The sequence below is a fragment of the Syngnathoides biaculeatus genome, chromosome 4, assembly GCF_019802595.1.
Source record: "Syngnathoides biaculeatus isolate LvHL_M chromosome 4, ASM1980259v1, whole genome shotgun sequence".
Lineage (NCBI taxonomy): Eukaryota > Metazoa > Chordata > Actinopteri > Syngnathiformes > Syngnathidae > Syngnathoides > Syngnathoides biaculeatus.
Window position 1 is genome coordinate 6003086 of NC_084643.1, and position 14766 is coordinate 6017851.

General features: G+C 48.4%; 1 protein-coding gene across 6 annotated transcripts in view; it reads right to left on the reverse strand.

Annotated features, from left to right (window-relative positions):
* Window positions 1-7906: 7906 nt before the first annotated feature.
* Window positions 7907-14766, reverse strand: part of setbp1 (SET binding protein 1) — a 70216-nt gene continuing 63356 nt past the window's right edge. For all 6 annotated transcript variants that reach the window (XM_061817884.1, XM_061817882.1, XM_061817885.1 and 3 more), the window contains one exon: window positions 7907-14168. In XM_061817884.1, the coding sequence (XP_061673868.1) occupies window positions 13705-14168 (464 nt within the window). In that variant the 3' untranslated portion in view covers window positions 7907-13704. The remainder of the gene's footprint in view (window positions 14169-14766) is intronic.

The window sequence follows — 14766 nt, forward strand, 5'->3', positions numbered from 1 at the left end:
GAGACAGACAACAGTCGGACTCACACCTATGGGCAATTTAGAGTGTCCAGTTGATGTTGCATGTTTTTGGGATGTGGGAGGAAACCGGAGTGCCCGGAGAAAACCCACCCATGCAGGCACGAGGAGAACATGCCAACTCCACACAGGGAGGACTGGGATTAAACCCGGGTCCTCAGAACGGTGAGGCCAACGCTTTACCATCTGCTCCACCGTGCCGCCTATCGCATTCATAAAGGCAGAATTTTTCTTTACAGCGATTATATCGGATCTCATTAGATGCAGTACCATCAATAAAGTAGCTGGAAGTGCAGTTCAACATGTCAAACGCCTTCTAATGCTTAATTAAAAAAAAAAAAAAAAAATGCAACCACCACGCAAAAGTAAACGTGGTAAAACATGTGGGGCCGTTGCATTTAATCCGAAGTACGAAAGTTGAGATCCGAACAGAATTGTTTCAGTTTCACTTTGGCGCGTCTGGCTAATTGATATGCGGCTAAGACTCGGGAGTTCCGGCAAGGCGGCTTGATAATTCCGACAAGGCCGGAGATGCTTAATCCCTGTCGTGAGTCGGCAAAGCCGACTGATGTTTGACATTCTCGCGGCTTCCTGCTCTCGCTCCCTCCGAGCGTCCTTCTCGCCTTGAGGCTTTGTCCACTAAGTCAAAACATTGGCGGCACCCGTATTTTAATTCCTTTCTCAAAACTGTTCCCCCGCCCCCCACATTTTTTTTATTTTTTTTTTAAACAGCTCGAGCGCATCTGTTTTCCTTGTGACCGTAACTCGAGAATAAAGTTATTAGCCGCAGAGATGAAAAACACGGATTCGGGTGAAGTTTTGAGATAGCGGCACCCCCCGGCCCCACCCCCGCCCACCCCCGTGTCATAGACGAGCAGTTCTGCTGTGAGGCAGATGTCCCATGGAGGCCTCCGGAGCGCCATCCTCACAAGCGAGCAAATGATTATCTGTGACATTTCAATACAGCCTTCGGTCGGCGCTTCCGCGAAAGCTTCCCGTTCCATTCAATCAATCGAAAGGAAAGCCCCCTTCACGAGGGGCTTATTGGCCCCCGGTCGTCAAAATCAACTCAAAACAATGTACAGCGGAGGAGTGTTCCCCGGTGCCGCAAAGACACCAGCGTGTAATGACATTTAAGCCCTCCGACGCTCACTTGAAGCGACTGCATCCTTCTTCCGAGCGCGCTTTGCTCGCAGCGGGGGTCGGGCCAAATCCCCCGAGCGCGGTGCGCTAAATTAACACCGCGCGAGTCGACTGTGACCGTCAGACTCGGTCTCGTCAGCCGGGATCGCTCACTTAATTAATGAGCGATCCTTACCTCAACCTCCTCCTGGCTCCTTATCAGGCCCAGGCTGTGTGGGCGTGTCCTCGCGGAACGTACCATTCCATCAGCTAATTAATCAATCGCAGATTAGCCATGATACTTTAGTCCTCCCTGAGTCTTCGTTTCGAACTCAACGGGAACAATTTAGGGAAGACGCTTGTCTTCAGCGAACTCAGTAGCCCTGACCCAAAACCCATCGAACACCTTTGAGATGAACAAAAGTGTTTTCGAAACACGGCGCAAAATTGGTAAATGGCCTTTCATCTGCATCGCGCTAGTCAAGGCGCTTTAACTCCGTCCCTTCATCCACCTGCCTGCCCGACGACAACGGTTGAGGATCGAACCCGCAACCTTCGTGTTGGGAGACCACCGCTGTTACACCCTCAGCCCACCTGTGCCACAACAGTGTTTGTTTAAAAAAATGCATATGAACATATGAAATAACTATCCCTAGATCACAAACCATCGCGATCTGTTGTGAGTGACGTCAAAGATGTGTTAAAATGGTTCAAAGTCCACTTCTATCACTCCTGGGTATGAAATGAATTCTGTAATTACCAGTTTATAAATGAATTTAGATAGCAAAGATCAAATAAATTCTCTCCCCATCCTTTATTGATTTTAAAGTGAAGCCACTTTTCTGAATCGGTGCAGGCCATCCGTCCATCCATTTCCTCCCACTTTTCCGGGTCGGGTCGCAGGGGGGAAGTCACTTCAGCAGGGATACCCAGACTTCCCATTCCCCAGCCACTTCTTCCAGCTCTTCCGGAGGGATCCCGAGGCGTTCCCAAGCTAGCCGAGAGACATAGTCTCTCCAGAGTGTCCTGGGTCGTCCCCGGGGTCTCTTTCCGGTGGGACATGCCCGGAACGCCTCACCAGGGAGGCGTCCGGAAGGCATCCGGATCAGATGCCCCAGCCACCTCATCTAGCTCCTCTCGATGCAGAGGAGCAGCGGCTCGACACTGAGCCCCTCCCTGATGACCGAGCTTCTCACCCTATCTCTAAGGGAGAGTTGTTGTGCCGGCCGTTTAACCGAAAGCGTTTGGCAATATTTGACATCAGTAACAACGCATTTTTTAATGTAAATTCCAAATGTGTGACACATCTAATCATGAACTACAACCGCACAAATTTTCTTGTCCACGCCTGATGCAAAAAAAGGAGCAGTGAAATGCCGACGATGGAGTCCCGGATTAGACGGGCCTCCCGCGGAGTTCTCGGGCCCCCGGTAGGTGAGCAGACGCCATCCGTCTTCCAGCCAACACAAACACAGCTCAGCCATAACACGAGTGTCGACCGAACCAAAGTACGTTGAGGTCAGTCAAATTAAATCCGGCGGCCAGCTGGTGACGGCGAGAGAAGATTCTCGCCTCAACCCGCGATTTGGAACGCTCGCGGGAAACAAGCAGCGCGACGCGAGATAAGGCGAATGTTCAATATTCGCACCCGTAGACGCACACGTGCACACAAGCATCTGCTCCCACTTAAGCAAAAATAAATGAGATCCGATTCCAATTCCAGTTTTGTGATTCCAACGCCTCACCATGGCAACAACCCGTCCCGGCAAGGTTCTACATTTGACTTCACCGATCGGCTCATATGTGAAGTTTTCTTTTCCGCGCGGCAGCCGAGTTCATGTCTTTGTGTGTCTGGACTCGAGAAGGAATGAACGTAGCTCCGGTTATTAACACCATACCTGCGATTGATCTGAGCAAATCTGTTCTCGATTGACCCGCACGCGGACGCATGCCGACGGCGAGTGTTGACACAGTCCAGATGTCGGCAGCGACGTTCCAAATGAAAAGGCGGCAGCCGGCCAGCAACCCGAACCGCTCCGGCCATCAAATGATATGTTTACAATAATACTTTTTCGGAGACTCGGCAGACGCACGTATGTCCGCGCACGCGTACGCGCAGCGTGCGGTCGTTGGCCGAAGGCGACGCGTGCGAGAGTCGTCTCAAAGCGGGAAAGGCAATCGGCCTCAAGGAAGGCAGCGCGACCGCCACGACGGCCGGGAGGAGCGGAACGTGTGACAAATCCACTGATCAAAACGGACGCTCAATGATTCTCGTGGACTTGCTTGGAGTCGCTTTCTCCCTGCTTTGCTCTGGCAGAAAGATGCTAAATAGAAAAGAAAAATTCTATTACAGCCGTGTCATGTCGCTTGTAGGGTCATGTCGTTTAGACAGACAAATTGTTCACCACTGAGGAGGAGCGCGGTCTGCATAATCACGCAAACATTTTTGTAAGCCCTCTGTCCACTTTCTTTGCCGCTTATCCTCACAAGGGTCGCAGGGCATGCTGGAGCCTATTCCAGCTGTCAACGGGCAGGAGGCGGGGTACACCCTGAACCGGTTGCCAGCCAATCGCAGGGGACATCGAGACAAACAGCCGCAGTCACAATCACACCTAGGGGCAATTTATCCATCCATCCATCCGTCAATTTTCTTCACTGCTTATCCTCACGAGGGTCGTAGGGAGTGGTGGAGCCTATCCCAGCTGTCAACGGGCAGGAGGCGGGGTACACCCTGAACCGGTTGGCAGCCAATCGCAGGGGACATCGAGACAAACAGCCGCAGTCACAATCACACCTTGGGGCAATTTATCCATCCATCCATCAATTTTCTTCACTGCTTATCCTCACGAGGGTCGTAGGGAGTGGTGGAGCCTATCCCAGCTGTCAACGGGCAGGAGGCGGGGTACACCCTGAACCGGTTGGCAGCCAATCGCAGGGGACATCGAGACAAACAGCCGCAGTCACAATCACACCTAGGGGCAATTTATCCATCCATCAATTTTCTTCACTGCTTATCCTCACGAGGGTCGTAGGGAGTGGTGGAGCCTATCCCAGCTGTCAACGGGCAGGAGGCGGGGTACACCCTGAACCGGTTGGCAGCCAATCGCAGGGGACATCGAGACAAACAGTCGCACTCACAATCAGTGCCTGGAGAAAACCCACCCAGGCACATGCAAAGTCCACACAAGTGGGTCTGGTATCGAACCCAGGTCCTCAGAACTGTAAGGCCAACGCTTTACCAGCTCAACACTCTCCAGCTGCTTCCCCCTCTTCACAAGACAGCTTCCGCTAATTATTGCTGCCTGTCACAAACCAACGGTGCGGGGGCGAACCCAAATGCAGGACTTCAAGACGAGGACATAATGTTAGATGTGGTTTTATTTCTGAAGCGGGTCGATACCAAAAAGCAGTCCGAAACAAGGCAGAGGCACAAAAACGTGAGGCTAGGCGGGATCCAAAAAGACATTCAGCAAGGTCCGAAGACTTTGGTGCAAACTAACAATCTTAACAGGACGGGATTAACCAAAGGTCACAAAATCGCTGTGACGAGGATAGCTCAACACTCCATTTACTCTCAGCGGTAGAGAATCCAACTGGCAGTGAACGCAACACACGAAGACACAAGGCAACGAACTGGCAACGCCAGTGACGAAACTCCAAACTTAAATACGCGGTCCAATTCGAGTGCACATGGAAAACAGCTGTGGGCGGCGACAGGTGCCAGAGGTGACACCGCCCACAGCGGCGGCCAGGCCACGCCCCTCTTGGCAGCGGTCCAGCCTTGCTCATGACACTGCCCGTGTGACGCAAATGTATTCATGGCATTCCTCATAATTCATAATTCAACTCGGTCATAAATGAATCGCTTCAAAGTGTCCGAATCGGGTCGAAGCATTTGGTAAATTGCGTCGCGTCTTTTTATTCCCCCATGTTTCCTTTCATGAAATAATAAATAATGTGCTATTTGCTAAAAACATATATAGATGTCTAAATATATGGATGTAATTTAGCTTTACAGTAGCTTTTTTTTTTTTTTTGTATACCGGATGCACGACTGTATTATGGGCCCTCTCTGTAAAACATGCTACACGAATAAAATGCACTTACTTACTTACTTTTATCGTCATTAACACATTTTTATATGCATTGCGCACACATTTCCCCATCTGCGCGAAGCAATCGGGGGGGGGGGGGGGCTTTAATGCAGCATCATTAACAGCTCGTATTTTACTAGGGATTTGGGGCAATTAACGTTTTTGAAATAAACGTTCCATTTTATTTCCCCCTGTTGTTTCCGTCCGAAAGCCCCCCGCCCCCCTCTCGAATGGCGTTTCCTGACGGAAGCGTGGAAGTGGCCCCCCCACCCCACCCACGCTTCTCGTCGGGGACACGCAAAGGAAAACTAACTGAGGACTTGAAGTCATTTTTTTTTAACGCAAGAGGGCCCCCGGCGCGTCACATCATCTCATCCGCTAAGAGGTGTGTGTTCACTGCGGGGGTCCATTAATAAAATATGAGCGCATCATATAATAGACTTGTCTGCCGAATTATGGGAGACAGAGAGGCGGCTTATTGGGGGGGGGGGCACAAGTGGGAAAGACGGAGAATAAAGAGAAAATATTTGCCGGCTTTCTTCTCATCAAAACTGAAGAAAGCGAATCCCTGGTCGTCCTCCATTGGGGGGGGGGGGGCGCACGACATCACCACCCAAAAACTTCCTCAAGGATGCGAGCGTGGTGGTTGAGGACTTTTCAAAAAAAAAAAAAATATATATATATATATATATGTTTGTTTACAATAACACAAAATGCGTAAAATGGAGAGTATTCACAGAAGTGCTCGTTTCGCACGGTTTTGGGGTCTTTATTCCTATGCGGCGCATTGTGTCCGCAAATCTGTTTGCAAAGAGTCCCACTGTCGCCATGGCAACAGAGGCCAGCATTTCTATTTTTCCTCGCATGAAAATTTAAGAAGCAATCATCTCCCAGCCAATGAGCGCGTGTTCATTTATGTTCACTGCTATTATAACTATTAATATTGCACATTCTTGCAGTACAGTTCACTCTGGTAGGAGATGTCCTCCGTGAAATGTAATTTTTTTGAATACAATATGCATACCGACACGGTGGAGCAACTGGTTAGAGAGTTGGCCTCGCAGTTCTGAGGAACGGGGTTCAAATCCCGGCCCCTGCAAAAAACATGCAACATTAATCAAACACTCTAAATTGCCCCCAGGTGTGATTGTGAGTGCGACTGTGGCCTGCGATTGGCTGGCGACCAGTTCAGGGTGTGCCCCGCCTCCTTCCCAAAGATAGCTGTGATGGCCTCCGGCTGTCCCGTGACCCTTGTGAGGATAAGCAGCTCAGGTCATGGATAGGTGGAACTTCATAGTACTTTTTAGGTTGTGTTTGGAATGTAATATTGAAAATTGTATAACTATACATGGATTGTACAGTAGGCGGCACGGTGGGGCAGCTGGTAAAGTGTCGGCCTCACAGGTCTGAGGACCCGGGTTCGATCCCGGCCGCACCTGTGTGGAGTTTGCATGTTCTCCCCGTCCCTGCGTGGGTTTTCTCAGGGCGTTCCGGTTTCCTCTGACGCACTCGTCCACCACCAGGTGGTGTCTTCAATCGCTGTTGGAGGTGTGCAGGGAAGAGACGAGAAAGGGGGAAGGCAGGGGCGAAAGTCGGCGCTGAGAGCACTTTTGCCAGCTCCATCCATCTTTGGAAGCGCAGGCAACAGAGATGAATGGCGGCTCGGCGGAGTGACGCAGCATCTTCTCGCTCAGTTGGCCCGAGCCGCGAGATCATCCGAGCTGAATTTACGGCCCTGTCGTCGTCGCGGGCGTTACCGGCTTCATCGTGAACTCCTGCTTGCATAATTTATTTGGTAACCGGTCTAAATATGCAAAATAGACAGATGATCACAAAGATTATATAAGGATATACAATGGAGTCTACGCTCATAACATGTGTCTAATATGTCAACTTTCTACTATCCATCCATCCATCCATTTTCTTAGCCGCTTATCCTCACAAGGGTCCCGAGGAGTGCCGGAGCCTATCCCAGCTGTCAACGGGCAGGAGGCGGCGTACACCCTGAACTGGTCGCCAGCTAATCGCAGGGGGCACATAGAGACAGGCAACAGTCAGACGCACAATCACACCTATGGACAATTTAGAGTGTCCAATTAATGTTGCATGTTTTTTGGGATGTAGGAGGAAACCGGAGTGCCCGGAGGAAATCCACGCAGGCGCGGGGAGAACATGCAAACTCCACACAGGCGGGTCCGGGATCGAACCCGGGTCCTCAGACCTGTGAGGTCAACGCTCTCCAGCTTACCCTCCGTGCCCCCTTTTCACAAGACCGCTTCAGCTAATTATTGCTGCCTGTCACGAACCAACGGTGCGGGGGCGGACCCAAATGCAGGACTCCAAGACGAGGACATGACGTTAGACGTGGTTTTATTTCGGAAGCGGGTCGATACCAAAAAGCAGTTCGAAACAAGGCAGAGGCAGAAAAATGCGAGGCCTGGCAGGATCCAAAAAGACATTCAGCAAGGTCCGATGACTCTGGTGCAAACTGACAATCAGGCGCGGGGAGAACATGCAAACTCAACACAGGAAGTGCCGGGATGGAACCCGGGTCCTCAGAACTGTAAGGCCAACGCTTTACCAGCTGAGCCACCGTGCCACCCAACTTTGTACTATTTGAAAAAAAAACCTACTGGTATACCTGGATGTTAAATTGCGTCCCTTTAAATAGATGCAGAATCCTGACAGGATTTGCTGTGGGATGTCGGCGAACAGCGCTTCTGGCTCACAGTCAATAGGCTTTGGGTTTGAATCCCGGCCGAGGCGTCGAGGGCAGACCCCACCTCACCCGAAGTCAGCTGGGATATGATTCAGCTCGTCACTGAGGGGAAGTGAAATACTGATACAAGAATAATTGAGGTTATAGTTATGGTGTTTAAATTCGAAATGTGAAACAGTTCAGCGCTCATCGAAGAAGGTTTTTCCTTGCTATTGCATCAAGGTTGCCGGCGACGACTTCGTTGCCGACTCCGAGGACGAAGAACACCAAGAACTTGAAAGAGTGCTACTTTTTTTTTTTTTTTTTTTTCCACGTTCCACGTCCAGCTGCGGGTCTCAGATTGAGAACCAGCTCCCTTGACGTTGGTCTCGCACGTCTCATCTCAACGCAGTGTGAGGTGAACGTTACCTTGTTTAAGAACAAATAAGATAGAAGGAAGGACGCTCACTTCATCCTTTCGGGAGTTTTGTTTGTGCAGAGAGGGGAGAGGAATTTCATTGCAGCTACTCATGGCTGCCGTCATTATCATTATTATGATTATTATTTATTTATTTTTTACAACGGCGGTGCCAATGGTTCCATCAGCACCACAGCATCACATTTGGGCAGCTCACCCCTGCAACCATGGTAACAAGAAGAATTTTACTAGCGGGCTCCAGCCAATGGCGCCGCATTTCCCCACACGCGGCGGGTCCAATCGGAGAGCAGCCCGCAGCCCGGCCCACTAACGAGTAAGGGCGACGGGCCGGATGGCGGCTTGGCTGTTGCGCAAGCAAGAGAGGAAAGTACGTGTACATCCGCGTGAGACTGCGCCATAGTCTGATGAGAGGATTCTCTCCGTGGTAAAGCTCCATTCGCTCCATCTGGCTGACATTTAGCATCAAGTGTACACCAAAATAAAAAAAAAACAGCACCCTCGTGATAAGCTTTCAATAAAGTCATTTAATATTTCACACAATGGATAACATGAACAACTTCAACGGTAGTTCTTCTTAATAAGTGCTCAATGCAGCCAGCCGACAGAAGGACAGCAAAAGAATGAGCTTTTCTTTCTCAGGAAAAAAAAAAAAAGTTCAACAAAAACAAAACAAAATACCTACAAGATCATGGAAGAGAAACATGACCAAAAGCATGCCGGCAGACATGGATATACATATATATTGCATGTATATATGTGCTTAAAGACATATATCTGTATGCTAGCGAATGCAAATACAAAATATATGTGTAGACGTACACATACATACGGTGAAGAATATATGCATATGCATGCGCATCTAGTATTTACTCTATATGTCAAATATTTGCAGGTTGTTGTTTGTTTGTTTTGTTTTGTTTTTTTTTAATATTCATACAATGTACAAAAATGCTTCATGAATTAAAAAATCCATTACAAAAAAAGGAGAGAAAAAAAAATATCAAACAATGTACAAGTGTGTTGCTCCAAATTCAACGTTCGGCTCATCTAAAATATTTATGCATACAATCAAGTTGAGCATGCGAAGAAAGGAAAGCCACTCTAGAAAAAGGTTCAAATTCACTATGTATACAAACTAAAATACTGTATGCCCTCGCTTTGTGCTCTAAAGAAGTACATTTCTTGTTTATTTACTTTTTTCTTTTTTTTTTTTCTTTCTCAGTGATCTCATCCGCACTTTATTGATACTATTCGCTGCCGTCTCACAGAACGATCCCAAAAATTTACCGGTCGGTCAACACCCGACACCAGAAACCCTCGTCGGGAGCACGAGACGGGGCCAGTCTGCGTCAAAGCTCGGCTTTTAAGACAATACTTGTCAGTGTTAGAAGGCACCGGAGCGTCGGCTGGTGGCGGATATCGGACGAGACGGGGATGGGGGGGGGGGGGGGGGGGCGCACGTGCACGATCCACAACGCAGACCGGATTGAGTCTTCACGCGGAGCAAGGTCAAAGGGGAGGAGGGGGGGGGGGGGTTGTTGTATTTTGGAGGGTTTGCGGGGGTGTTGTCTTGGTGCTACTGCACTGGCCCGACTTGGCTGCGGGCAAAGTAGCTGTTATCCAGCAAGGGACTCCTATTTCTGCTCCAACACTCTGGGATCAAGATCCTTCCTTCAACGCTGCGATAAGACATGTTTGGATTACAGTGCAGAACCCCCCCACCACCCCACCCCCACCCCTGCCGATCGCCCGACCCCAAATAGCGAAAATCCGGAGATAATTGATGCCCATTAAAATTGCATTTTTTTTTTTTCTAAACACAAAGAATTCTTGAATATGTGGGGATGGACTGCCAATAAGTGTTTTCTGGGTTGATAAATAACAGAAAAAAATAATAATAATCTGCATTTCGGCGTACCAGCCTTGCCACTGACTGATTTATAATACACAGGTGTCAAACTCAAGGCCCGGGGGGGCCAAATCTAGCTAGCCGAATGGTTTTATGTGGCCCGCGAAGGCAAAATTTGAGTATCAACTTCCAGTAAACTTAAAAACTTAACTTAACTTAAAAAAAAAAAATCTGTACTAAAGTTTCAAATTGCCACATCATAAATGATAACACTGAGATATTGCAAGCAATATTCTGCACCCAAACAACAGCAATATAGTTAAAAAAAAAAAAAAAAAAAAAACCTGTTGCCCTTGATTTGAGATTACAAAACTAGCTCGTAAATTTCATCTGGGAATATGATGAGGTGAAAGATTTTCATGGTATCACATTCATAACGGCCCTCCGAGGGAAACTGTACCTACAATGTAGACCGTGACAAAAATAAGTTTGTAACAACTCCACCAAAATAAGTCAATGTGGTGATTTTCCAGCTGGACTGTGTGTTGGCCTTGGAGCATGCTCAAGACAAGACTTCCATCCATCCATCCATTTTCTTAGCCGCCTATCCTCACAAGGGTCGCGGGGAGCGCTGGAGCCTATCCCAGCTGTTAACGGACAGGAGGCGGGGTACACCCTGAACTGGTCGCCGGCCAATCGCAGGGCACATTGAGACAATTAACAGCCGCACTCACAATCACACCTAGGGGCAATTTAGAGTGTCCGGTTAATGTTGCATGTTTTCGGGATGTGGGAGGAAACCGGAGTCCCTGGAGAAAAGCCACGCAGGCACGGGGAGAACATGCAAACTCCACACAGGTGGGATTTGAACCTCAGAACTGTGAGGCCAACGCTTTCCAGTTATACCACCGTGCGGCCCTCAAGACGAACTTGCTGGTTCAATGCTGTGTTGTTGTTGTTGTTTTGTTTATTTTTATGACACAATCCCAAATAGCCATTAACACTTTGTACCAGAGATGGGAGTAATAATTGATATTTAAGGAGTTCGTCGATCGTGCGAAACTGATTGTTGATTCATGGTGTGTTGAAGCAACTGAATTAAAAAAAAAAAAAATAAATGGAGAACTCGTTTGCAACCAGAAAAAAAAAAGTGCTCCTGACTTTTCAAAGAATTAATTTGCAGTCTAACGTTGAACAACGTGTACGCGAGCAGATGAAAAGTCGAGCTGCACACGCTCACAACTCCCTTATGGCATTCTCCTCCTATACAACGCTGGCATAGAACCCGGAGTTCAGAACAAGTTTTTTTGAAAATGATGTTTCAAAATGAATAGATTAATCGAGGGCAAATTTGACCACATAGAACGTGTCAAAATGCCCCTCCCCATAAAAAAAGAAATGTGTATTTTCACACCCGGTTAAGGTTAACCGTGGAGCGTTTCACAGCTTATTGTAAATTGTTATACAAATAATTTTTTATCACGGATGAATTATATTTAGCAGATGGCCAAAGCAATAGAACTAAACGTATGCTAACTATTTGGCAGGATGTCAGTCGCTCTTGCTGTATTGAATTAAGCAGTTTATAAAAGATTTCATAACGCCTAATTCATAACCAGTAAAAAAAAAAATGTATTTTAAAGTAAAACTGCTACGTAAGTGAAGCTTTAACGCCGCGTATCTCCAGTTTGAAAGTCGTCTAACAGCGAGGACAACTGGACTCAAATCACGTTCAGACGTCCGAGATACACATGTGAGACTCATCGATACGTCAATATCGATGTTTGGGGTTGAGCGTTAAATGCCGCTTGCCATTCCTCAGGTCAAATGTCCTTTCCCGTCAGAGGAGCACAGAAATCATAAGGCACAAAGTCGAGCCGCTGCAACTGAGAATCCCACCCTGTCCGAAGAAAACGCAAATCTCCTGAAATAGAACACACGCAATAATATTTCTTTACATACGGGATAAACACGAGTGAAGAGATTGATAGGAAAAAAAAAAAAAAAAAAAAAGGACACGGTCAGTACACGTTGATAATAAAACAATCCTGGCTACATTCTAGAGTGCACGGGGGGGGGATTTACATTGGTGCCGACACGATGAAGACGCTGATTCAAATTCCGTTAAATAACACATCCTCACAATTAATACTGAGACTTTGGTTTCAAAATACTGGATTTTTTTTTTTTTTGAGGTCCCAAAAAATTATTTTTCAAAAGAAAGTATAAAGAGCGGGGGAGGGGAAGGGGCTTTTCCGAACGCTGTGCAGTATCGGGGCGAGCCCTCTCCGTTCAATTCCTAGCCGGGCTTCGGTTCTGACGCTTTTGGCTGCGCGGCCTGCATATAAAAATTGATTAAAAGTAACGCATGCTCTCCGGAAATGGACAGAACGCACCATCCGAGGCCAAAAAAAAAAAAAAACCATAAGGCTGGAACAAGCATTTAAGTGCTGCATTTGATTGACGCAAGTGTACAGTTTTTCATAGTGCATTAAACCGACTTTTCGGGTTTACAACGACAAAACAAAAAAAACACAAACAACACCTGATATTCCCACTGCGTACGACGCCCCCTTTCCCCCTCCCGAGATATAAACACAATTACGAGCGCGCGTGCGGCTGGATATGCGGTTTGGATCTGAAAACAAACGTGTCTTGAGTCGCATACGTGTGTTTTTTGGGTTTTTTTGTTTTTTTTTTTTAGGGGGGGGGGTTATTGAAACTATACGCAACGTTCGTCGTCTATCGTACAACAATTAAACGGGATATACTGAATTCCGGCACGTGTCCGCGGGCTGGTTTTCCCTGTCGAAAAGGCGAGCGAGAGCGAGAGTCGCGTCTATGTACAGTCTAGGACGGTTCTCGTCTACCGTATTGCCTTAAAGTCGGCGTCCAGGATAAGTTGGGGGGGGGGGGGGCTTGACGATAAACTTCTGGATTGGGAGAAGGCGGAGGCGAGGAAAGGAAATGGGATTGAAGATAAACGGGGTGGAACGAGAAAACAAATCCCCGCCGAGAAGCTAAAAGGGAACACCGACGCGACGGACATTAAGCGCAAACATTAGGGGGAGGTACAAGAGGAAGGTGGCTGAACGACTGCTGTCTTCTCTTCGACAGGCTCCCTCAGAAAGGCAGAAAAGAAGCTGAGCTGCACAGTTTTAGTTTTATCTGTATCCTAACCCCATCCCTTCCCCTTGCTGGTAAATACATGGCTCGCGCCACGGTCTGACACAGTATCATCACGTACCATACACGTCACTAGCAGATACGTAAAAACCACAGAACACCCTACGCTAGCATTAGTACCGCACAAATTGTATAGCATCAGATTCAGTATCGAACGAAAGCAGAGAGCGCCGTATTAAACGCGGGTCCGAGGATTCCTTCGAAGGCTCGGCACCGCGACTGTTCCGAGCCGGGTCCTTCTCCTGAATCAAAAAGTGCACCGAGGAGTCGCCGGATTGAAAAGGTGGCGAGACCGACGGCTCTACTGATTGGAGGGGGACCAGAGGTTATCCTTGGCCCTGCCCCTGCGTTTGCCCCCTTTGGCCGGCGCAGGCACGGAGCGGGCTTTGTGGACCACCTTCTCGATGGTCGCCGAGATGGAATCGTGATCGGAAAACTCCAGAGGTTCTGGGGTCGGAGTGGGCCTGAGGGTCTGTCTAGCCGGCGGTTCGTCACACCTCTCCAGAACAGGCATCCTCTGAGTCCTCCCGTCGGCCCGGTTCTCCTCCCTCCTGCCGACCGGGCCCGATTCATCATCCGGGGGTTGCTTCCGGGGCCGTCCGGGTCGTCTCTTGATCATGTTGTTTCCCGTTTTGGCTTGTCGCTGGAGGCGCTTGGCACGGAGGATCTTCTGCACATGTTCGAAGTTCAAGGAGTGCATCCTTCTCACCTCCTTCTGGATCTGCTCCACCTCTCTGCGCTTGTACCGACGCTTCCCGGGAGCACCTGCAAAAGTCCAAACCAGCCAGGTGAATACAGAGAAGGCGGCGATTCCAAAAGAGTTCGACTTCAAATTCAAACCAACATCCTGCGCGGGGGGACATGATGCCAATTTCGCTCATGGAGGGAATGTCTTCTATTTTTCTTTGACTTGAAGAGCTTCCTGCTCATTTTGACATATTCATACGAGCCTTTGAAAGCCCAGCTGAGCCAGGAGAGCGTATCCATTCCTGTAATTGTCTGCTTGGGAGCAGAGAGGAGGAAACCCGCAGAAACGTCTCCTTCAACCATTTCGTACGTTACCACACAATCACAACCTTGTGCATCTGGAGCAAAGGCTGCCAAAAGCCACGCAAGCACACGCACACACTATAATTAATGCTCCAATTTCTAATTTCCTACTTGATTTCAGAAAAGCGCTTTCTGAGCTCGGTCCCTCTCTGCCGTTTTCTCTCTCTCTTTTTTTTTTTTTTTTTTCCCTTTCCGTCTCCGTCCGGGCATCGATTCAAGGATTCCAAATCAACCAACGCCAAAACATGAAGGAGAAGCGCAATCAGACGCCGGTCCGCAGGCAAAATGCTTTTCTCTATTTTCGTATTACATT